A 27,175-nucleotide genomic window follows, 5' to 3' on the forward strand; every position below is an offset into this window, starting at 1 on the left:
TCTCATTTTTCTAGTCTATGTCGGTTATTATTACTATGATTGTTCCTATATTCTATGGACTGCTTTAACAACAAAACTTCGTGGTTATGATATGGAATTATCTGAGATTGGCCAATGGAATCTAGAGATTCATAATCGATACAATCCAAATGATGGTGTATTTCAACGTGGTGATGGTCAATTTCTGAGCTTTAAAGATGATCCACGATTACCATTGGTTATTGAACCAATTGCCGGTATTGATAGTCATCCAAGATCGTTTGCCTGTATGAATCCAAGTGAATGTAATACTGATATTGGATCATCACGTTTCTTTTCATTGGTTACGTTAGCTAATGCACCGGACGGTAGTGTTTTTGTTGGCGATTCAAATCTAATTCGACGAATCACACCAGACGGTCAAATTTATACGGTTTATAAACTAAGAACAAGTACAAATAGGCAGAATTTTGAATATCATATTGCATTCAATTCGATTGATCAATATCTATACATTTCTGATCCTGAACGATTTCAAATAATTCGTGTGCCAATGTAAGACTTTTAATATTTTCAATTTCAACCAATCTAATCATATAATTTCAATTGCTAGCCAAGAAAAATATGAATCTAATCAGGAAATTACAATACCAGAAGCAGAGATAGTTGTTGGAACCGGTGAACAATGTTTTCCACACGATCGATCTAGTTGTGATGATGGAAAAACTGGTGTCGAAGTTCAACTTATTTATCCTAAAGATTTAGCGTTTGCAAACGACGGTTCTTTATTTTTTTCCGATGGTAATGTTATACGGATATTAGATACGGCTGGTTATGTTAGACGTGTTGTCGGACAATTTACCAAACGACAATGGAAACCGATATCCTGTCAATCAAGCCATTTCGCTGATCATATCAAACTAAAGTGGCCAACTAGTTTAGCCATTCATCCACTAGATGGCTCACTGTTCTTCGTCGATAATCATGTCTTGTTTAAATTGAATCAAAATATGCAGGTATCAATTTTGTCCGGATATTCATCATTTTGTCTTGAAGATTCAGATACAATGCACAAGAATAATGAGATCGATTGTGATAGTCCACTGTTGAATGCTCAAACTTTGTCATTATGTGGCGAAGAATTTCTATTCGGTAGTATAGCTTTTGCACCAAATGGCATTTTATACATTGCCGATATTAGTCGTCGTAATGAGAATAGAATTTTCGCCTATATGCCTGATGGGTCATTGCGACATATTGCTGGATTCCGAATGAAAAAATCTAGCCATCAAAACCAATGCCCAGTTGAAAAATGTATCGATATGGCTGGTCAAAATTGTACTTGCCTAATTGCCGATTATGATTCTAATGATTCGACTATCGAAGCAAAGATCGCTTTAAAAGCAAGATTGAATTCAATATCAGCCATGACTATCACTGGTAATGGCGATATTTATATTGCCGATGAAGGTCTACTCCGACTTTATTTAATGAGATCATATTTACCACAATTGGATGATCAACATGAAATCAAAATTCTAATTCCCAATGCAGCCGAAATGTATGTGTTCAACAAATATGGCCAACACGTTAGAACCAGAAGTATTACGACTGGTCGAACATTGTATTCATTTGTCTATAATCAGGACAATAATCTTGGTAAATTAACACAAGTTATTGATTCATCTGGTCACAAAATCCTGTTCATACGAGATCAAACAGGATCATTGCATATGATTGAAAGTACATCTTTAGCATTAAAGTGTCGAATTACCACCAATAAACAAGGTCTATTAGAGTCATTCATAAATGGCGGCAATATTAGCATCAATTTTGATTATTATAACAATGGTCTGATCCGATCACGAGAAGAATCTGATACTGGTAAATCTTATTTTTATCAATATAATAGAAATGGTCGTATTAGGCAATACATTCGACCAAATGGCGCTTTAATTAACATACATTCATCAATAGACCATAATAACTATCAACATCATTTGACTGCAACTGAAATGCCCTTATTTATAACGAACAAACATCATCAAGCTCCATCATCTAGCAATAATTTTGAATATTTGCCCATAGGACAAACAACCGACCTGATAATCGGTGATAATTCGATGATTAAATTCTCTCAGCATGGAACGACTTTTGAGTTAAGTTCATTAAATGATGGCTCCTTACGGCTAAATACCAGTAGACAAATCCGTGCTCATTTAAATGAGAAAGTGAGCAAACTATCATTGGATATGCTAGCTATACAGGCACAGCTTTTTCCATTCATTTCAAAATTTACGGTGGCACAAACAACGATAAATGGACGTGATCAGCAACAAAATAAAAACGGACAAACATTGGATATGGAGATTGATTATAATCTTCGATTGAAATCATCATTCATCGATTCTGTGGAAAAATTGATCACTATCAATGATAGTTTAACAATGAAAATTGAATACGATTGGAATGCTAATCGAGAAATTTATTATAATCAATCACAACGACCGATACTATTTTTACAATATGATGATTATGGCCGACCTATTCAATGGATACCAAATATTAAGGAACATTGGCAAGCACATAGTGTTACCTATGATAAATTGGGAAAATTAGATACGTGGCAAAATGGTCAACACACACAACATTATCAACGGGATCGTGTTGGTCGTCTGACTGAATTACGACAGGCCGACTATCAGATTCGTTATAGTTATCCATCAATTGATAATGACCAGCTGAACAATCCTAGTTTTAGCTTACCATCATCAGTTACATTGAAAAGTGGCCAAAAATATATTTTTGATCTTGATCACGTTGGTCGTATACAGACCATCATTACGCCCAAAGGTTCTCGGCACAATCTTTCAATCAGTCTTGTGCTCGGTGCTTATCGATTTAGTTATTGTCCTCCATCCACTCCTATGGCCGACATTAATAATAACATCCATATATCCCCTAGTAGCCATTGCTACCTAATTTATTTCGATGAAAGATGGCAACCGCTCATGCGAGTACTGCCATATGACAATGGCAAAATCATCCATCATTATGGCAGTAAATTTTCTTTTTCAAAAGATTTGGCCAACGATTTCAATCGATTGAATGAAGAAAATAACATTATTATCGACCGAATGATTCATGGCAGTGGACTAATTGAACGATGGTATGATCAAAGAAGCCAACGAACCGTTCGTGGTATTTGGACCAATAATAACATAGAATTTGCCATTCAATATAAATATATTCGATCTAGTTCATTGTTAAAACACCAAACCTATCTATTTTCCAACATTCATTCAATTTCTCAATTTTCTTATAGCTATCGTTATGATAATATGATGAGATTACGATCTATTCAGGCTAAACTTGGCTCAATCACATTGCCAAGTTGTGATTTTACTTATGACTCGAAGGGACAGATCGAATCGATCGGAAGTTTCCGTTATTTTGAGCATGTATTCAACGAAACATTAATAGGCGATGGAATTGCATTGCTTGTTCGACGCTATGATCCAATTAAACAACGACTTCGTCATAATAGCCTTACGGTATCGGACAAAGAGGTATTCCGTTCCGATTTCATCTACGATGCTAATGGCCTACTCATTCAAACACGTACATTCATGCATCATCTTGGAGCCAATAAAGTTCGGCTACAGAATTTTACTTATGATGCTGATGGACAACTCATTGAAATGCAAGGTCGTGAACATTGGCGTTTTATTTATGATGCTAATGGCAATCTGATCACATTTCTTTATATGGGTAATCGTGTTGACATTGAATACGATATGGCCGATAGAATTCGTAATTTTGGTAAAAGTCAACATAATTCGGCCATAAGCGGTACAACACCGTACGTGACCGATTTACGTGGATTTATCATACAAAGAGGCGATGAATATCTTTACTATAATAATTTGGGACAATTATTACAGGCTATTACGCCAAGTCGTTATGAAGTAAACTATGTATATGATCATCATGGCAGATTGGTTTTGCGACGTGATCATCACAAAAATGTAACGCAATATTTATATGGTCATCCACTTAAACCTCATCTGGTCACACACGCATTCAACAATGCCAATGGTGGTGTTCTTTCATTAATCTATGATGATATTGATGACCTACTCATCATGATTCGATTGAATAATGAAAATTTCTATGTTGTTTGTGATCAAACAAAAAGTCCAATGTTGATATTTGATCATCGTGGTCAGGTGGTAAAAGAAATTCATCGTAGTCCATATGGCCATGTATTGTTCGATTCGAATCCAAATTTCTATATACCAGTCGATTTTAAAGGCGGTATACCCGATCCGTTAACCAATCTAATTCATTTTAATTTTATTGATCATCATCATCATCGACAACATCTTTATGATACGTTGACCGGTCGATGGCTGATTCCCAATATTGATCAATTGTTAGAGAAAAATCTCATTAAATTCCCACGAGCTGTAAACATGTATCAATTTGAACAGAATGATCCTATCAATGATCATCGATATTCAGGCTTGAAAGATTCGAATAATAACGATGATGATCATCATCGTGTGGAGATAATGTCCTTGTCACAGATACAAACATCATTACTACAATATACTTCCTCGCTAGTCAACCAAGACATTGGCCATGTTCCTCAATTGTTTCTTCTGACACAATTCGCACCAATATTTGAAAATATTCGCATCCATAGTTTAAAATCTTCAACCATATCGTCATTACAAACATTATTATTCGACCATGTACAAAAATTTTCAACTTTTCAATCGAATTATTATTCAAAGGTGTGTATATTATCTTGTTTTTAAGGCTCATGACTGATGTTTATTTTTATTTTTTCTTTCAAAAAAAAAAATCAATTCAATTCGAGCAGCTCACACAAAACGATTGGACAGATGAACAAAATGCTCGGTCATTGATCACAACAAAAAATGCCTTGTTTGGCAAAGGAATCATTTTGAGTTTAATGATAAAACCGAATGCTATTAATGGTGTTGATCAAACTACTGATATTCTTTCCGTACATTTTAGTCATTCAATAACGGACACCTTATTGCGTGAATCATTAAACTTTCTCGTGAATGGTTCACATCTATTAGATGTTCATTTGATCATGGCTGGTCAAGATCATTACTATCTAGTCAACGATATTACAATGGCCGCCGATTTAGGACCGATGATAGCAAAACTCAAACAATATCAATCTCGACTAAATTTAACTGTTCAAGAAGTTCATAATAACGATAATGATGATAAACGAATGGTCAGTATAATCAGCTCAGTGATGATGACTTAATATTAAACACAATTTTTTTCAACAGACAATTGAAGTTCGAATAGATCAATCATCAGTCATATGGAACATACGTTTTGGTACTACCATAACCAAAGAACGAGAACGTGTATTAAAGATGGCCAGGAAATATGCAATTCAACAACGTCTTGTTCATGAACGAATCAACATTGTTCGAAATGGTTATTCACGATGGAATGATCAGGAAAAACAATTTCTAATGACAGTAAAAAATGATCATAATTGGTATAGTTCAATTGGCAGTCTATTACGTGTCGATTATCAATATTCAATAAATGAATTGACCGAAGATCCGGATAATATTGTTTTCAAACGCTCAGCCAAATCGTGATTCAATTATTATTTTACTATGTTTTTTTTATGGATTCATTTTGATTTTTTTGTTATTTCCTTTCATTCAATTTATCTATTTTTTTTATCAAAAAAATATTGAAAAGATAATATGTGCAGTAAGACTCCGTTTGATGCTGCCACGATTATTGCGGTTAAAGTTTACGCTATTTTTGTGACTTTATCATCATTCAAAAAAGATATTTGCTTAACTCTGTTAAAAATAAAATAAGAGTAATCTTTATCAATGATAAAAAGTTTTGTTATTCTGGTATATAAAATAGTACTTTTAAATTATTCTCTAAGTTTAGCGATTTTTGTTTTACGTTCAAAATTCAAAGAATGTATCGGTATAAAATTCATCTGATGTTAAATCAGTAATGATGATCAGCTATAAATGATAATCAATTGGTTTTTCTCTTTTTTTTTGCTTCGATAAACACTATATCGTCGACTATATCCGGCATCATCATCATCACTTTATGACTGGCCTCAATCCATCTGATTATCATTTGGCTATAGCTAAACGATGTCCATCAGCTTTTTCTATCTTATTGTGGTTTTAAGCATCTATTCATTCGCAAATTTTTTTATTTTTATTTTTTTTCATTCAGTTCCTCTATCAATCACATGAATCAACAAACAATCCAACGAAAAAAAAACAAATCTCAACAACAAACTATTTGTAAATCATAAAAATTGTGTGTCGCGATTTATCATTATGATTTTTTATATTTATTTATTTTTTTCAAAAAAAATGTATCTAGTCATCAAGATAAAGATTGTATTCATAAAAAAAGGAAATTTCCGTTTTAGTCTTTGATCCAAAAAACAACAATGATAAAAAGAAAAAAAAATACAAAAAAAATATTATATAAAGGTTCTATATTATAAAATGGTGTCAATAATTAGGAATTAAAAAAAGGGGTAAGAAAAAAAGTGAGCAGAAATTCATAGCATTTGTTTTTTTTTTTTTTGGTATTGGATAATGGTTGGTATTATGATGGTGAGCAATAATAAAGGCGGAATAGGATGGTAAATTATGTACAACAAAAAAATTTCATCGATTACAAAAAAAATATTTAGTTGAAGCTTAAAAGCCGATAAATAACAAACGAATTAATAATATCGATAATAAAACAAACACGAACATCGTTATCATTTCAATTTTGTTCGAAAAAAAACACCACCATTGAATTTCAATGAAATTGTGATTTATGAAAAGTGTTAAAAAAATTGATGATGGCGATGATGATGATGATGAATGGAAGTAGATGATACCAAGAGCGATAGGAAAAAAATAATTAAAATAACTTAATGGTTCAATAAAGTTCGATAAAGAAAAAGAAATTTAATCAAGAAATAAAAATCGAGAACAGGTCATTATTATTATTATTATTATCACCACATATAAACTTGACCAGGATGTAATGCATATGTAGGCCTTGCACGTGGAATCACTATTTGATGTGGTAAAGAATTATAATGTGAACCAGTTGCACTGTATGATGCTAAACTTCTATCCAAACTTGGTTCACTTTCACGTCGTAATGTTGATGTTGTTGTTTGGTTTCCACGGCGTGCCATAGATCCTCGTGCCGATGCCGGATTTGATTCGCTCTTTTGTTTGTAAATAAGGAAGTGAAAGAAAAAAAAATTCAGTCAAGTTAGTTGGATTAACAACTTTGTTAACAACAATAACAATAAATAGATATAACTATTCATAAGAAAAACAAAATGTACACAATCACGCACATAAACATACCATGTATTGTGATGATCGATGATGATGTTGTTGTTGTTGTTGTGGATCACTACTTTCGCTTGATGTTTCTAGCATTGCTTTACGATCAAGTGTGCCACCAATTACAGCTACAGGACCATATGCTGCTAAATTCTTGAAACGACGATTTCTTTGCCGTAATTTTCGTGAACAATAGAAAAAACAAATGATAGCGATGATGACCAAAATAGCTACAATTGGTACCAATATTGCCAATACTGAAACAATGAAAAAAATGAAATTTAGTTATTATTTGGGTAATTTGTCAAATGTGCATGATGATAATTGTAATTGTTTAGAACTTGAACTTACACAAGCCATTGATTTCACATCGCCTTCCGATGAACATTGGATGACAACGACAAACTGTATCGGAATTATTTCGCCAACAATCACCACGACCATAACAATAATCACAAGATTTAATTTCGGTCACACACAAACGACCAGGTAATGAACGATCAAGATCGATGAATGGCTCTAAACATTGGCAACTGTAACTGCCGGGTTCATTGATGCAATGAGCTCTTGGTGAACAATCGTTATGGATGGGTGATGAACATTCATCGAAATCGATCACTTTTTCCACACGTCCCAATGGTTCCAATTTTTTTGACAGTTCATCATGAACATTATTACTTTGATGATTGATCTGTATGGTTAGATTAACTAATGCACCTCTTGAACGAGTTGTATGTTCGACGGATAATACTTGTAAACCGGCAATTCCATCTGCTTTGCCAACTTGTCGTCGAGCAACTCGAGCATATTTCTGTAATTCACCATCTGATGTTGTTGATGTGGCTGCAACTTCAGATTCAGCCGTTTTGGATACACGAACAGTCACCAAATAATTTTTGATTTCTATTAAAACAAGATATTAATGACATTAATAGTCATTTGTTATTAATTATAATGTCTTTTTTTTTGCTTCAAGAAACATTGATATAATTACCTTGACAAAGATTATCTGATGGTCGTCGTACATATCCTGGTCGACATTCACAAGTGTATAGATTTGGTATATCATTTTCACGGCAATACTCTTTATTAGTGACATTACAAGCTGGATCACATAGCTGTAGATGATCGACGGCTATCGTTATATTTGTATGATTATTACGGACTAGATTAGGTTGTTGTTGATTTCCATTGTGTATAGTTGGTTTCATCGTAGATGTTTTGCCGCCTGTTAGAATGGATGCTACTTTAGCTCTATTTACCATATCGTTGGCCAATTTGGGACGATGTAATCGTGGACGAGTTGGACTGGCTGTCGAACTGACCGTCGTTGATGATGATGGTGTTGATGCAATAATTGACGGCATGCTTGAAACAATTTGCGCTGTTGATGTTGTCGAACTATCCATGATTGTCGTTTTGGTTGGCGTAATCGAATTGTATGTGCCCAAAATAGTTTTCGAACCGATTATAGTTGATACATATGTTATTGGAGGTAATGTTGTTGTTAGCACAGATGTAATAGTAAGTGGAGAATCGCGTGTATAATACACCTGAATGATGGGTAAATAGATTTCGAAAATAGAGATAGAAAAAAATTGTTGATTGAATGAACTAAAATTATTAATAACATGCAATGATGTTTTCTTACCTTTGTGCTGGTCAACGTTAATGTTCGTATGGATTTTTCTATACTGGTTACATATCGTGTACTGACTGTTGATTTATCGCCATCTGATTGTGTACTGAATATGGCATCATTATCTCGAGAAGAATCATAATATTTAGATGATTTTTGTGATGGCGGTGACAAATACATTGGATATCGATTCAATGATGGAGTGGCTTTAGTTGTACTTGATGATGATGGTGAAATGGTTGTATCTGGCTGTCCATTGTTTATTGATGATGGTAATGTTGTAGTAGTGGATGTATCATCATCACCATCTTTAATAAATATATCTTTGACTATATCTTTGATTGTTTCACCAATCGGTCCAGCATCATGAACACCATCAAGAAGATCTTCTAATTCGATAACGGATCCAGGTTCAAGAACAGCAGTTGTCGTTGTTGTCGATTGTTGCTGATTAGATAATGTTCGATTGGGCATAGGTTTTTGATAATCTTGATTAACCATAATGAAATCTTGATCTAATGGTCCAGTTTCATATGAAATTGATCCGGGAGTAGTTAATGGTGGGCTAGGCGATGATTTATCCGTAGGTAAACTATCGGTGATCATTAGATCATTGCTTGTTGTGGTTGTGGTTGTATCGTCATAGTATCCCGTTGAACTTGGTAAATTATATTGTTGAGATGATGATGTAGTCGACATAATTTTACTTGAATCGATCATCACATTAATTTGACTATTGACGCTACTTGTTAATAATGTGTATGGAGTGACGTATTTTGTTCGAGTCATCACTGTTGGACTAATCTCTTCGATAGAGGATAATATCGTATGTGACCCACTGAATAATGTAATAAAATGGGTCAATGTTGTCTGCGTTGAATAGGTTTCCGTAATCAAACGAGTCATATCATCAACATTATGATCATCCGAACTATCAATTGAAGAATCAATCGAAATTGTACTAGCTGATGGAGTTTGACTTGATTGGAAAGCATTTGTTGGTGTAAATTGTGCCGATGGCATAATAGTTTTCGTTATCACTATCGGCTCTCTCAATGTTAGATATTCAGTTTTGATTTCTTCCAATGGTGTAATGCTTGTCTGTGTTCCATTAAATAATGTTGCGAAATAGGTGTATGTAGAATACAATGTTGACGTTGTTAGTATGTCACTTGTTTCAACAACAACATACGTTTTTGCTTGTTCAGAATTAACCGCTAATGAAGATTGTGTAGACTTTTCTGAAATTGAGTCTTTTTCGGCCGGGATAATTCTTGTTATATCTTTGATCGATGGTGTTTTAGAATCGACTACTCTAGTATTGGCTCCTTGTCCCATGATAAAAGTGCTAGTTGGTCGCAGATTGATTGGAACGGTGTGAGTAGATGTTTCATACACTAAAGTTTCATGTGAAGATGATGGTTCCATAGATGATGAATCAATTATCATTGATGTTAAGGGTTGTGTTGATTTAATCAATCGACGACTACTAACTCGTATACGATTATTATACATTGGTGACCATTTATTCACACCACCAGCCAAACGAGTTAAAACAACCAGACGACTTTTATTGATTCTACTGGTCGGTGTTGGAATCAATGTTGATGATGGTTCCCAAATAGGTGATGGCGATGGTGATGGCTGCCCAAAAATGACCGACCAACTGTTCAACGATGATGAATCAATTTGATTTGGTAATGATGGTGTGGATAAAACTTCCGATGACGAAATAGAAGATGTTGTCATAGTTGATTCAATCACTGAAGATGGTCGACTGGCTGTTATATCAAGTGATGATAAGACGGAACTACTTGGTGAATTAAATAGATTTGTAGATGGTCTACGAGAGAAAAATCTGTTTCCACCGGATGATCCTGGTCGTCGTAATGTGAATGCAACTTTTTTACGTGATGATGGTGTTAAAGAATCTTCGTTCGGATCCATAGTGTTCAATACAGGTGTTTGATCAATAACCGTCGGCGTTAATACATATGAGGTTGAATCTTGTACATTTCGAATAGATGATTGTTCGGATGTTTCAATAGATGATCTCGAAATTTGATTAACAATTTTCGAGCGACTGGGTTTGAGTTTAATACGAACACCAGGTCTTCTTGGAGAACTTGTACGACTTCTCAAACTAGTCATTGTAATCGGTTCGCTTGGCTCGATTATAGTAGGCGTCGATAATAATGATGGTGTCGGCGTACTTGTATCCAGATATATGTTTGTACTGCCAAGTTTTGCTGTTTCTCTAAATGTTTCCGGTTCTTCTGGCTCCATCGAACTGGATATCGTTGACAAACGAGTTGGCTGAATGTGTGAAGTTGGTGACAATGATGAAGTCGGTGCAATATCAATCTGTGCATCTTTAATACGACTGAATTGTATGTAATTGTTTAAGGCAAGATTAACAATCGTGGTCGATCCACCATTAGCACGTGATCCAAGTGGAACAATTGAATTTGGTTGAATTATTTTCAATAAACCATACGAATCGATTGTTGGAGCCATTGAAGGCAATAATGTTTGTAGATCACCATTGTAATTTGTGGAACTTTCTTCCACTCTTGTACTATATTGTGTTTGTGTCCCATCAATAAGCGTATAGTAATAGGTAAGCAATGAAAGCTGTTTTTTCAATTGTTTTTGTAATTGTTCCAATCGAACTGTGACCGGTTTTTCATTATTGTGTTGAGCAGGGGGATGTCTAGTCATTACCTTTGTTGATTCCAATAAAATTGGTGTAATTTGTACACGTGTCGGTGTTATACGATGACTTGATGATACCGGAACTGATGATGACGCCACATTAGTCACTACGGTTGATGGTCGAGGTATCATTTTTGAATTGGTAGCAAAAATGACTTTATACAGATCATCGTTGAATACTTGTACTCGGCTAGCAACATTGTAGATTGTTGTTGTGGCACCTTTTGTTTTGGTGCCTAATAACACTTTTGTTGGTGTTGATTGAATGTAACCATCACTAAATTCAATAGCTGTCACAATGTTTCGATCGATTGGTTTCAATTGTGTGGATGATGATACCTGTTCACGACTAAGCATAGCTGTATGCGGACCACGAACAACAGTCGTGTAATAAGTAAATGTTGTGTAATAAGTCAACGGTATAGTCGGCGTTGGAACAACATTTGGTGGTATGGCAGTGGATTGTGGACCAACATTCGATCGTGTACGTACCGGTTCAAATATGTTGGAACTCCGCGATAAACTTTCGATAACTAAAATCCCATTATCATCATTTGTATCAGATGGTGATACTCGATTACCGTAGAAAGAACTACTACGATCACGATCAATACCAATTCCTGAATCTTCTTCATTATCCAATGCATTTGGTTTATGTGAAAGATCGTCATCCTGTGCACCGGTGATTGGTCCACGTCCAATTAATTTGTCATTAGCTGTTATGATGGCGATGTTAGATGATAAAGGCAATCTACCCGCGTTGGGTCGAACTTGACTTGGTTCGACCGCAATTGCAGTTGGCTGAATTGTTGGTATTTTCGGTTTAGTACTTCTCCAATTACCATTCGTCGGTGGTTTGATTCGTCTAAATGATTGTCTAGGTATTTGTGAAGGAATAGGCACTGGTTGTGGTTGTAATGAAATTCTACTTGATGCTGGTGGTAATCCGACTAAACGATGAAAATTCGGCGCTGGTGATTCGTTCAATGTAACCGGAACAAATTCATCTGGTAATACAAATGATTGTTTTGGTGATTGAATTTGTCTTGATGTATGTTGTGGCATCGAAAACGAAAGCGATGATAATGGCTGTGGTGGTGGTTTTTGACTTTGCGCTGAATTTGGATTCGTCAATCGTATTCGTTGAAATGATGGTCTGGGATTACTACTGGATCCACGTGGAACCGGTGCCGTAAGCATACCAAAATCTTGTTCATCATGTAAAGAAGATACACCCGATATTGATGTGGATGTTAATGTGGAATGATGGGGATGATGCCGTACAATAGGATGTATGCCATCATTCATAGAGGACAGGAAACCATCCTGACGCCTGCTATTCGCTTGATGATGCGGATGATGATGTTGAAGACTAGCCGAAAAAGGTCTTAATGCAAAGTCTGATTCTATATTTTCAATCATTTTGGATGATAAAAAACAAAAAAAAAAATTATTAAATTATATTTAATGATAATGAAAATCAAAAGAAAAAACCTAAAAAATCTATTATCGTCAATCATATTTTCCATGTTCCAAATCTCCAATAACTTTATTTTGTTGCCAACAAAAAAAAAGATTGAATTATTCAAGTTTTATAGCCTAAACATTGGATTTATTGTGTCATCATCATCATTATTATTATAATAATCATCAAGATGATTCGATGCGTTTAATAAATATATTGGCAAACGTGTTGACAGGTCAATAATCAACCTCATGATATAATGAAAAATAAAATAAGAGGGAGAAAAAAGATCAAGTGGCAATCTCATCAATTGTTCAAAACGTATAGATCATCATCATAATAATCGAATTCAAATGATTGATTCAACTCTAGATGGATGGATGTAATTTTGATTCGACTACCATATTTTTTTTCACCGTCATATATCTATATATATAGTCATTTCTTGGTAATATAATAATAACAAATGACCATCACATTATTATAACGATCAATCAATAGAGAAAAAGACATCGAATGAGAAAGAGAGAGAGATCGAATACCTCAAATGGTTAGTAAAAATTTTTTTGGCAATGTATCGATAATTGAGGTCAATGAGAGATGAACGACAAAGGGGAAATGTGAAAAAAAATCTTAACGGTTTTCGCTTGCTAAAAAAATGAAAAATTGCCAATTTTAGCTATTCATACATACATAAATCATTTCCAAAACAAACCCAAACAAGACATATAGAATAAATAATGAAATAAATAAATAAAATAAAATAAAATAAAATGAAATAACAAATAAACAAACAAACAAATAAATAAATAACAACTTGATCAATCTTATGAATGTGGGCAACAACATCAGAAAAAAATGAAAAGAAAAATTTCAAATTTTCAAAACATTATCGATTATCTCGAATACATCATCCATCGATTGATTGATCAATATATATTTTTTTCTTTTACTTCTATCCAACAAAAATTTCTTGATTTTTGTTACTGAATTTTTTTCCATTGAAAATAACCCTTTTCTTGTTTTGAAATGTTGTTTTCATCATTCTTCATCATTCATCTGGATTATTGTCATTGTAATAATAATAATTTTTTTCATAAATGAAAAGATCATTAATAGAGCGGACATCGACAGAAGTCGATTCGTCTCCGAGAATTGTAGAACGATTATCATTATCATCAAAGTAGAAAATGAAAAAAATATATCCCGAAATTTTTTTTCATTCATTTCGAATCTACAGACAGTTTTTTTTTGGTGACCTGATTGTGGCCTTGTCAGGAATAAGGAAAATAAAATGATAAAGAAAAGTATTTGGTGATGGTAGTAGTAGTCGTTGTTGTTACTGATGTACATTTTATCAATGTATCCGATGAAGATGATCTTCGGCTTCGCTTCAATCACCCGATCATCATCATCGAAGTCGACCTCGATTTTGATTATTTTTTCATTCGATGAATACCGACAGGAATTTTTAAGAAAAAAAATTCACCCGATCAACAACAACAGCAACAGAAACAAATACCGACAACATTTAATTTTGTTGTTTATGTTATACATCAAATGTTGACATGAAAACAAAATAAACGGTAGCTACGTCTTGGGAAAATATAAACATTCAAATAAACAGAACAACAACGGGAAAGATCAATTCCAATTTAACTCCTAAAGATAAATAGAAATAAGATAACCAAATATCAATCAATCAATTTAATAAGTTAAATATTGGTGTTCTTCTTTTCAAAATAAGAAACAATTGATTGGTCGATTCCAATAACATTCATTTCTTTTGATATATGATTGAAACTTGAGAAATAAGATTCAATATGATTAATACAAACTTATTACTCTTTTGTGAAAGTTTTGGGTAAGGTAAACCAGATAAATCAAAACAGATCGATCGACAATTGGTCATTTTTTATTTATTTATTTAATTTTTATCCAATATAAATGATAAATTAAGAAATTATATAGCCTGAAGTATCTATCATGTGTGTGTAAATAGAAACTTTAGAAAATGATAAATATAAAATTGAATTCAATTGCGATAAAAGATTAAACGATCAATTGAAAAGAAAATTGTTCTATTTTATATTTGATAGTGGCGTCAGCAGTAACATCAAAAAATAATGCCAAGTTAAATATGGAGGCCAATCATCTAATCAACCAATTAGGTTTATATAGACGGATGTTAACAAAAATATATCGTCATAATGAATTACTTTGAACAACGTTCCTATCATGATCATCATCATCGATGATGATGATCATCACCATATCCCTTTCAAAAGAAAATGAAATAAAATAAAATCCTTTCCGAAAAATAGATCCGAAAATCCGCTTTGATAAAAAATGAACATCAACAAAACAGCAACAACTCCAAAAAAAGAACTTGTTTCAGAGACGTGTAGAAATGAAAAAATAAATAAGTTTATGATTAAGTAGAGAAAAAGAGAAAAAGATCAAGTATAATCGGTAAATATTATTTTAGATGGTTTGAGAAGGAAAAAAAAAGATGTTCGATGATGATAATATCTAACCGAACCGAACCAAACCAAACCGAAAACACACACACACATCAAACACCATTCACCATCAACCAACAACAATCCTCTTTTTTATTTCGAAGGCATAAATTTTTTTTCGGAAAGAAAAAAAACAAACAACTAAAAATAACTTTAACTGACTTAAATCCTATGGGGAAAAAATAGCTGACCATTGATTTGATCGATATAACATATACAAAATGAAAATTTCTCTTTCGCTCTCCCTCTCGGGTTATGTTATAACATTCACATCAACAAACCGGCGGCTATCAAATAAAATAATGTTAAAATGTTGATAATCTGTAGATGTTTATTATATTAATATTTTTTTAAGAAAGAAAAATTTAGAAAGATCTGATGTAATCTAATATAATAGATATATGTTTTAGCAAAAGAAACCACTAACTAATTATTAAAACAAAGAAACAACAAACACAGACACACAGAAAAATAGATAAATTAACACCATGATTGAAACAACAAAGACAAAATGTTTAATGATCGGTTGTTTGACCAACTATAGTGGATGTTTTTGTTGAAGAACATTATGTAAATTTCTTTTTGAAAAATTTTAAAACAAAGCCAAACGCGTACAAGATGATTATTAACACGCGAATTGTTTATCAAGACAAATTTATATTTGTTTTGTTTTTCTGTTTTTCGCAGGCATTCTTTTCCTTACATATGTCATTATCATCATTATTATCATTTATTATGTCATTTATTTGTCCACTTGTCATTTGTTTGTTTTGTATTTTATGTTATAAATTGGATTTAATATGATTTCATGCTTAGAACACAACAACACACATTGATAAATGACACTTCCTCGAGGTGTTGTCACAATTTTTATTGCATTCATATTACAATAGAAAAAATATTTGAATGAATAATGTAATTGTTGGTCAATGATAATGATGATGTCATTGTGTGTGTGTGTAACGAATAACAAAGCAAAATAGAAAAGATGACACGCGAATATTTAAATTAGTTAAGATTTTGGCCAAAAAAAACTATCATTGTTAATAAGAAGAATGTGTGTGTGTTTAATTTATATTCGATTGGCAACATGAACGCCCAATAAACAAATTTACAATTGTTACAAAATAGAATTTTGTATTATCAATATTTGTTTCTGAATGAAGATAATTTATGACCTCGAAATTATTTATTTATTTGTTTTCATCGTTTTTTTTTGCCATTTTTCTTTTCCCTGTGACAATAAATTTCAATGGCAAAAAACTCTTGAAGCATCCAATAAGAGAAAATGAATGATAGGAAAGTTTGCAACAAAAATATTTAACGGCTACGTTTTCGTCACGTAAGTAAGAAATATTTTTCTTTTTAACAAACCGATTTCACTAAATTTGGCCGATTTTCTTTCCCTACATTTTTTTTTGTATCAATCAATTGTTGATGTTATTGTTTCTTGTCCATCAAGAATGTGAGAAAATGATACAAAGACGACAAATCATATTTTTTAAATAGGGATTGTATGTCAGTCTTTCTCTCTCACTCACTCAGCGAGCCATATCATCATCAAATATGATGATGATGAAAATATTAAAATTATGTACGAATCGAAATTGGCAAAAGAAGAAAAAAAGAAAAAAATTCGAACGAAAAAAATATGAAAATTTGCCGACCATGTAAACACTGAATTCATGTTAGAATTATGTATCAATTGGTCAAGGGAGAAGAAATCGTGATCATATCACACGCGCGCATCGTTCGATCACATCGTCATCATTATTATTATTACGACAAAGATGATATGTTACTTTTGCAAAATATTTTTTCTTTGTTTTGATGGATACATTGATTAACAAGGAGAAATACAAAAAAAAATTCACAACAACAACTACGAAATAAAAAATGATGAAAAATTTCAGTCAAATCACGAATAAATAAATGAATTTTGTTTTCATTTTGTTCTCATAACACTTTGAATTAGAATTCGTTAATATGATTCATACGATGAAAGTTACGATTGATCTATTTATGTTACTCATTCATCATAGAATTTTGTTAAGTTTTTTGTTTCCTAATTTTAAAATTTTCAATCTTACCTTGTGCATAACACAGAAATGGAATGAATGTATTGATGATGATGATAATGAATAAAAATAAAAATATCGGTGATGATTGAAATAGTAGTAAGGCACTATTATTATTATTATTATTTGATTTTTTTGTTATGAGGTAATGATTATCTTGTTTCTGTTGTTGTTGTTGTTGTTGATGATGATGATGATGATGATGATGAAAATTTGACCACAATTTTAATGAAAATTTAGATAAAAATGATTCAGTTATAGATGATAAATGTGTTGATGAATCAGTTATTGCCGTTGGCAATTGGAAATTATTATGTGAAAATATAGTAGCTGATGATGTTGATGATGATGATGATGAAGATGGTGATAATGTTGGCGAATGTGGTTGCTGCTGTGACAACGTTGATGATATTAATGGTGATAATAGCCGATGTGATGATGGTGATGATAATGATGTGAACAATGGCAACGTTGATAATGGTGATGATGGCTTGAGCCGTGTTTTACGTCTTCGGCCTTCCATTTTGGCTTGGCCTGTTATGTTTTTGTTTTCGTTTCAAATGAAAAACGAAATGTTTAAGAATATTTATTTTGCAGTGTTAAGTGAACTTTATTCCGAACAATTTATCCTGGAGTGATCAATCGTAAAGATGAAAAGAATTGAAAAGAAATTATTGTCACTGATGATAATGAAATATTTAAAAAAAAGGAAGCCAAACAATCAAATTCGAGATGATAAATATCAAATATATGATGAATAAATCACTTTGATGAACTTATTATCATGAATTGAAATCTGATGATATTCAATTCAAAGTTGGGCCACAAGGACCATGAACATAGAAGAAGAAAATTTTTTTGAATCAGTAGATGAAGTAGATAAAATTTTAACGTTTTCGATGACGACAGAACAATTATCTACAAAATGACTACAATAATTATTACCGGCGAATAGATTATGTTGTTGATGATGATGATGATGATAAACCATCTTTATAATTCACTTGTTGTTGTTTTTGATCACATCATGTACACACGCGTTTTTGATGAATCCGTTTATCCGGATGATGTGAAATTTAAAAAAAATAGCTGAAAAAATAATGTAAACACAGATATATCGTGTCTTCATACGATGATCATTTCATCATGAATGATCAGCTTTATGTGTTTATCTCAATAATTGTAAAATTACTGGATATCCGAGTATCAAATCTTTTTTTTTCTCTCTCTCTTTCTCATCATCTGATGATGAAAATATTTTGCTCTTTTGATCCTATATTTTTTATGAAGAAAAAAATCGTTAAGAAAACTATTCGATAGATCAGAGAAAAAACAACTTACTGACCGACCGACCTACCTATCGACTGATCATCATCTTTTTATTGAAGAATTATGTCAAAAAAAAAAAAATTTCTAAGCATCAACAACATAGCCTAAACTTCATCTAACCGAACTTCATCTCTTTTTGGGGGTCTTTTCACTTGCTTACCTGTTCTTTTCTCTTTTTTCAGTCTTTTTTTTTGTTGTCAGGTTAATAATGGTCTATGCACATGATTATGATGATGATGATGTTTCATGTTGATCATCAACAACTATCGATGATTTCGATGAAATACCAAAGATACACACACACACATACAACAATTCAAATATGTTTTTTTTCGAATTGATTTTTGTTTTTTCTTGAACACATAACATTCCCGAACAAATCTTTTGGTCTCTCTATGTGTTTTTTTGTCTATATGTGAATCATGTGTGAATAACTTGAGAAGAGTTCCCAATTGGAAGCCAACAGGTGAATAGCTAGGAAGAGAACAAAAAGAGACAGCAACAAATGTAGTCGGTGATTATTGAGAAAAAACGAAACGAAACGAAAACTCTTAATCAAAAAATGATGAAAAAAATAACGAAACGAAAGAGAATATATGTAAGTATGAATGAAAAGAATGAATGAAAAACAAAACCAACAAACAAATAGTTAAAGAGAAAATGAATACAACATTAAGATGGAAATTTTTTTTTGAAAAATGAATCCGAAAAAAATTATTAAATAAATGAATGAAATACCAATGTAAACTGAATGGTCTTCCGGCGAACGAGATCCTGTTAGGTTTTTTTTTCTTCACAACAACAACAAACAATTATCATTTAGGTAATAGTTGTAGTGGTAGTTTTTGTTGTTGTTGTTTTTGGTGTCGAAATGGAATTATTTTTCATTTTGAAAAGGTATAACCATGATAAATTATTAACCATGCGACCAAAAACTATTTTAAAGGGAAAATTAATTAGTCGAAACCTGTTCATCATGACTAGACGATGATGCTAATATTATTATTATCATTATTATGATATCGTCTACAAGAAACAAAAAAAATCATCCACATCATCATAAGTAAATCAATTGAATGAATGAAAGAAAAAATACATTTTCTTACTATCGCAACTTCACGATCCAATATTTTTTCCCTTTTGGTCGGTGTGTTGATGAGCAAAGTATATTGATTGTATAATAGACTGATGATGATGATGATGATGATGAAAAATTCAAATTTTAAATGAATTTTTTTTAAAGTCAATCAATGATGAACGATATAATGGGAATATCGATAGTGTGTGTGTGGTTGTCATCATCGATTGATTCGAATTGAATCAAATTCCTGTTTTGTTCTTGTTGTCGTTGTTGTTGTTGTTGCTGTTCAATCATCAAATCGATTCATAAACCAAAAATTGATGTTGTCCGGTCAATGGCCAACATGAAAAATTTTTTCCCTTCCCCTCATTTCATAAGAGAAATAAAATGTAAAAAAATTTGCATTTCATTCATTCATTCATTCGATCAATCGATCGATTGATTGTGACCCAATATGTCTTTTTTTAAAAAAACATCAATTTAGTAGTAGGAAACATATTTCGATGATGATGATATGCTACTAAAGAAAGATCCTCATTTTTTTCTCTTTATTGGTCGGTGAAAACAAAAATCGAAATTTTTTTTTATCATTTCGCCGATCAATACACAAACAATATGACAACCCATTGGAAATAATATCCATTATTGATCCAATGTTGTTCGATATAATAAACTCGTGTTTAATATACTTAATAATAAGTGAGAGTTATGTGATTATTATATTCATTCATACTATCTATAGATAGATAGAATGGATGTCACATATATGAATGGATATTTTTCTTTTTCTACTTTTTTTGAAGACCATCATAAGTTCATATAATGATGATAATGATAATAAGTTAATAATAGCATCTTCGATAATGATGATGATGAAGTATTATTTTTACTTTTTTTTAAAAATTTGAAACAAACAAACATTTAATATAATGGTTGTTTTTTCATTTCAAAAAGAAAAAAAAATGTAATGTAATGAATACATTTGGATCCGATTGTAGTGGTAGTAGCTGAATAATAATAACCTATTATTGATTGCTTGATTGATTGGGTTTCCCCTTACCTCCCCAAATAAATGAATGAGAATTTGATTTGTTTTCTCCATTAATTTCTATTTGAACTAAAATTAACTTTATATTTGGATTATCATTTATTATCATATATTTTCAATAGGTTTCATTCAGAGATATATGGTGATTATTTTTTGAATGATGAAATCGAAAAAACAAAATATGAATGCAATCATTTCTCATCTACAAGTCTTTTACACATTTTGATGATTAACCATTGAGATAAAATGAAAAAAGATTTCGATATCCGGCTTGTAAATTGTGGTTGATGTTTGAATATCTTTCTTTCTTTTTTTGATTAGGCTTGCATGTATTCAAGTTATCAATGTTGTTGGTACTATACAACAAACAAACAAACAGAAAAAAAATCTATCAAAATTAGGCAATGTGTACAAACAGAGTGAAATAAATGTGAATGAGAAAAAAGAAAGAAAAAACAAATTTACAATTATATTTGAATCGGTATGTCCGAAATATGAATTATCATTATTATTATTATTTTCCGTTGTTGTTCATCGTTGATGACCAAAACAAAACATAAAAAAAAGATGTAGATCTCTCGAATACTGACCAATGTTCATCATAATTATATGATTATGATTGTTGTAACCAGAAGATCATCATCAGTGAAATCTAAAGTTGTTTTTTACAAATATAACAAGAGAGTAGGTAAGTGAATTAAGATAAAAAAGAGAGAAAGGAAAAAAATATCCTTAAGGTAAACAATACCAAAACAACAATCACATTCAGGCTAATGAAATTATATTTATAAATTCCACTTTCTCTTCTTTTTTTTCAACATCTATCTTCATTGAAATTGTTTTTCTTTTTTCTTTTCTGGTCATGTTAATAGTTATTGTTGTTGTTTTTTTTTGGTTTGAAAAACAATAACGGATAAGAGAAAAAAAGAAATGATCTCCATTATGTGTGATCATCATTCAATATGGTTATTTTTAATTAATTCAAGTCAAATGAAAATCAAAATAGGTTTCGTTTTCATTTACTTTAGAAAAAAAACATTCGATTTCATTTATTTCTCCTAATGATAAAAAATCACAATTTTTTCAGCCGAATACGTTATTTCAATTTATGTTTGCTATTGTTTTTGTTTACTTATGTGGCATCCAATTAGCTTTTGAAATGAAATCAAAAAAATTTTACAATATTTTTCCCCTGTTTTTTTCTAGACAAATATCATGATGATGATATAATCATATTTGAATGATAAATTATTGTCTGAATGAAATGATAAAAATTGTACACAAAACAAATAAATCGAATACAACAAAAAATTATTATGATTGTCAATTGCAATTCATTTTTGTTCAAACGTTTTTATTCAAACGATGTTGTTGGAACAAACAAAAAAAAAGTAAAAATCAAAGGATAAAATACTTTTAAATTACGGTATAAATTTGCCTCAACTTCATCATTGTCTTGTATGTCTCTTGCGTTGTTGTTGCCGTTGTTCAATTTGTCTATATTTTTAAATAAAAATTCAAATTATCGATTTAAATTACATAAATCATCATAATCGAAAGAAAATAAAAAGAAATCTATTCGATTTAATGAATGATTACAATATAATTGATGGTGATTAGCAATTTTGTTTTTTTCTTTTTGATTCATTCTGACCTAAAGCCAGATGAAAAACAACAACAGCATCGAGATAAATGTAACGAATCAATGATATATATGCATGCTAATGAGATTTATTCTTCTGAATTCACTATAATCATTCCAAATTCAAAATCAGTTTCAGTTGGTCAATTAATCCAATGTCCAGTGCTGTTTTTATTTTTGTTGTTGTTGGTTGCCATTCACTCATTCATATTCATTCATAGCAAACACACAAAAAAAAACGAAACAAGGAGGGTGGAAGGAAGTAAGAAAAAATAAATGAAACAAACGATAATTTCAAATTAATTCATTTACATTTCAAAAAAAAATGGTATAATTTGTTGTAGCCTAATCGAACAAAACAAAAAACAATCATCATCGAACCACAAATATATATTTACTAACGACGATAGACACCTACACTTTTTTTTTGTTTTGTTTCATTCAATTTGAATATCAATTGACGTTTGATTTGCAATTTGATTTATTTGATTTCTGCCCATTCTTTTATTATTCAAATATTTTTATAAAATATATTGAAACAATTTCAAATGGATTCGATTCAATCAGAAAAAAATATGGAAAAAATAAATAAATAATCCCGATTCGATCCATCAAATGATGGATGAATGAATAAATTTTTTTTTCTTTAAAAAATAAAAATGATAATTTCTAGGCCAAACAACAATAATAATAATAATAATAATATCCAATGACAAGCGCAATAATAATTTTGCTAATTTGTTTTTCAGTGTTGATGAATATTATCAAGAAAAGGAGAATGAATGAAAGAAAATAAATCCAATTGCAATAAATGTGAAACACACATGTTGTTTGGAAACAAAATGTTTTACATGTTATTTTTCTTTGATTTCTAATCAACAACTAGCTAAATAGGATTTATCAAAAATTGTAACAAAGACAAATAGTAGACACGCGATACAATTAATAATTTGCATTTTTGACTCAATCACTCAATCATATTTTATTATAATAACACAAGAAAAAACAAAAATTATTATAACATTAATGATGATGATAATGATTATCCATGATAATTTTGCTATGTTCAAATGATATGATTTATTTAAATTATAATCGTATTTTTTGCATTCAAATCAGCTTTGGTGGTCATCTTCTATTTCTGTTTGTTTTTAATTTTTGTATATTTTCCATTCCTCTATTATTTTGGACAGATTATTTACAATGTAAAAACACAATAATGATGTTATTTGGTTCATCATTTGTTGTAGTTATAGTGTTCCAGGATTTTTTTTCGTTGGAACTACAAAAACAACTACAAGTCAAGTATGGATTATTTTCAAGATTGTTGTTAATTACATTTTTCTTTATACAAACACTTGAATATCGATAAATTTTCATTGGAAAAACTTTTCAATGAAAAATTTGCACTTGTTTTACCATCATCACCACTATCGTTGTTGTTTGTCAATCAATTTGTACATAATGTTGACTACAAATCATTTACATCCGTCGATTTGATTTACCTTTTTTTTCTTTCAAATAGTTTTTTCATCATCATCATCATCATCATTTGATGTGGCAAACAGAAAAAAATCAAGTTATTTTTTTTATTAATATTATTTGCTTGTATATTTTTCATTTGGTTCATAATGTGTGCGTGATTCAATCAATAACAAAAATTAAGGGAGAGAGAGAGTGAAGATAATTTTTGTTGTTGTTGATAGTAAAATTAAGAACATCAACTACCTGACAAGCGGCTTTACAAAAACAAATCTAGCGGGAAAACACCAATCCAGTGATGAGTGACCAAAAAAAACAAACATCGGATGAGTTACATGATCAAATATAATTGCCCAATTTCACATATCACATACACACAGAAAATTATGATTATGAACAAAGAGAACATGAAATAAGGAAACGACCAATAATAGTTGTAAATAATAAAGATGAAACCAGAAAATCCTTATCATTTCGTTTTCATACAATGATAATACTTTTCGTGTATACAAACAAAATGGACTAATGTTTTTTTTAATTTCAATACTTTTTCTTATTCCAAGCAAACATATTAGCCAAATTGTATAACAGTATATTTTCATCCATTTTCGTACAAAAAAAGACATCAATTTCAAACTTGAAAATATAATGATTTCTTTCAAGTTTGCTTTAGTTTTTGAAAATAGGTGAACAAAAAAACAAATTCCTTATTATTTAAGACAATTTTTCTTTCTCGACATCATTATTTTCGATATTAATTGAAATATCATTATTCATTAATTGTTCATTGATTTGCAATAATTTATCGATGTTTATATATGATGCTACGAACAAACAAACAAAACGAAATAAAGAAAGAAACAAAAATGTTAATGATTTTTTTTCGCCTCTTGCATTCCCAAATGTGTCACACGACAAATAATTAAAAGTTTATATTTTTTTTTATTATCATGGAATAGATTGAAATTCATTTTGATTAATTTTCATTTATAATTATTTGTGACAAGGCAACAAATGAAACAAAAATGCTGCTGTTTGATAATTGATGATTTAACATTCATTTCATTTTATTCATTGATTTATATAAGTTTCATATAAAAGTGTACCAAAAAAAAATCGAGTCATCATAAAATTAAACATTCGAATTTTATGTCCTTTTTTCAGATTGTGATCCATTTTTTGATAATGATTATTTTTCATTTTCCATCAATAAATTTTGTTGTTGGTTTTTTTTATTACTAAAAGCATTTATCTAGCTGGATTTTTTTCTGAAATTGAAATTATCATCATTTTCATCGATAATCAATTCAATGTCTGTGTATTTTTTTTGTTGAAGAATCTGTTTGTTCATTTACCATCAATAATTAAGACATTTGTATCATACAATGATCAATGTTATATTTGATTTGTTTTTTTTTTTTTTTTGATTTACTTTCAATTTTCCCAAACAAACTGATTTTATCATTAAAAACAGTATAAACCATTAATGATAATATTCAACGAACGAAAAAGAAAATCTTGATGAAACAAATTTTGGAATTCACACAAAACAAGATTGAATCAGATCGAACATGGTGTGTATATGTGAATTGTTGTATTGGATGTTATTCCATTTTTTTTCTTTTGATTTCGCATAACATCAACATAACACAAGATAACATTCCAATTTCCCCGTTTTTTTTTTTTTTTCGAAAGCTTTCCGGACTAAAAAAGATTACAACAGCGAAACAGAAAAAAAACGAAATTCGCCATGGGAACTTATTAGCGTTCATAAAGTGAAGAAAAGTTAATTAGGACCGACCGACTTATTTAGTTGGCAACAAAAAATGAAAACATTTTTTCTTCTTTTCACTTTTTTCTTTTGCATGTTTCTTTATGAGGGTTTTTGTTGTACACACGTTTTTTCTCTTAGTTCCAGGATCTGATCTTTGATTTGAGCTTGGTGTGTGTGCGGACAAGATTAATCGAATTATTCACATTCATTTTTTTTTGATATTCCTTTTCATCCATCATCAACATATCACATACAATATTATTTTTGTTTCCATTTTTCTTGAAATATGATTTGATTTTATTCAATCTTGAAATGAAAATGAAATTATTCACCATCAACAAATGACCAACAAATTGGTTGGTTGTTTTTTCTTTTTGTTGTTGCTTCATTCGCATATAACATTTGGTGATGTATATGATGATGTGTAGTGTGTACATAAATTCAATAGTGGACATGGCATCAGTTCATTCATATACAAAGATAAGAAAACAACTTGTATTAACATCCTTACATAATCATCATTATCATCATCATCATCATCATGGCTATATAATTTTATTATAGTTGAACACACTCATCCACATATATAATAGAATGATGAACAAATTAAGGAAGCACTCGTCTACAATGAATGAAATTTTTTTTTGTGAATCAAACAAAAAATAATGCTCGAATTTTCAAACATTAACACCATTTGGTCCATGTTGAATGAACGGAAAAATCTGTTTGAACATAAGCACAGCATGTATTTCATGTTCCAATAACCACTTTCACATCAATATTATCGACAAGCTTGGAGACTTGAGATTGTTTTTTTTCCTTATTTGCTCGATCAAATAAAAAAAAACCACCAATTTCATTCAGTGTTGAATAGGAATTATAAATTAGGTCTATCAAAAAAAACAAAACGAAGAGCAAAACGTGTGTTCGTATGATAGATTTGGTTTTTTGTTTGATCCAAGTGCAACAAACAATAATGATCAGGAAAAAAAACTAACCAATAATGCATCATGGGAGA

The 27,175-nt window shown here is 30.9% G+C and overlaps 2 protein-coding genes across 4 annotated transcripts in view; one reads left to right on the plus strand and one right to left on the minus strand.

The window, feature by feature from the left end:
* LOC113791928 (teneurin-m-like) overlaps nucleotides 1-5,900 on the plus strand; it is a 38,388-nt gene extending 32,488 nt beyond the window's left edge. The window contains exons 17-20 of one of the 3 annotated variants that reach the window (XM_075823105.1): nucleotides 15-534; nucleotides 593-4,778; nucleotides 4,868-5,257; nucleotides 5,316-5,900. In XM_075823105.1, coding sequence (XP_075679220.1) covers nucleotides 15-534; nucleotides 593-4,778; nucleotides 4,868-5,257; nucleotides 5,316-5,639 — 5,420 coding nt within the window. In that variant the 3' untranslated portion in view covers nucleotides 5,640-5,900. The remainder of the gene's footprint in view (nucleotides 1-14; nucleotides 535-592; nucleotides 4,779-4,867; nucleotides 5,258-5,315) is intronic. The other 2 variants (XM_027341778.2, XM_075823106.1) reach the window with 2 other exon arrangements.
* Nucleotides 5,901-6,969: 1,069 nt separating this feature from the next.
* Nucleotides 6,970-18,596, minus strand: LOC113791929 (uncharacterized). The gene is made up of 6 exons (XM_027341779.2): nucleotides 17,814-18,596; nucleotides 9,034-13,142; nucleotides 8,377-8,935; nucleotides 7,734-8,285; nucleotides 7,404-7,639; nucleotides 6,970-7,258 (listed from the first exon to the last, which is right to left on the minus strand). The coding sequence occupies exons 1-6, from the start codon at nucleotides 18,322-18,324 to the stop codon at nucleotides 7,040-7,042; spliced, it is 6,186 nt and encodes a 2,061-aa protein (XP_027197580.2). The 5' UTR covers nucleotides 18,325-18,596; the 3' UTR covers nucleotides 6,970-7,039.
* Nucleotides 18,597-27,175: the final 8,579 nt, after the last annotated feature.

This window comes from Dermatophagoides pteronyssinus, unplaced genomic scaffold, assembly GCF_027571235.1.
Source record: "Dermatophagoides pteronyssinus isolate colony J.1.1.1.1 unplaced genomic scaffold, Derpt_VIB-CSIC_2022.12 sq0023, whole genome shotgun sequence".
Taxonomy (NCBI): Eukaryota; Metazoa; Arthropoda; class Arachnida; order Sarcoptiformes; family Pyroglyphidae; genus Dermatophagoides; species Dermatophagoides pteronyssinus.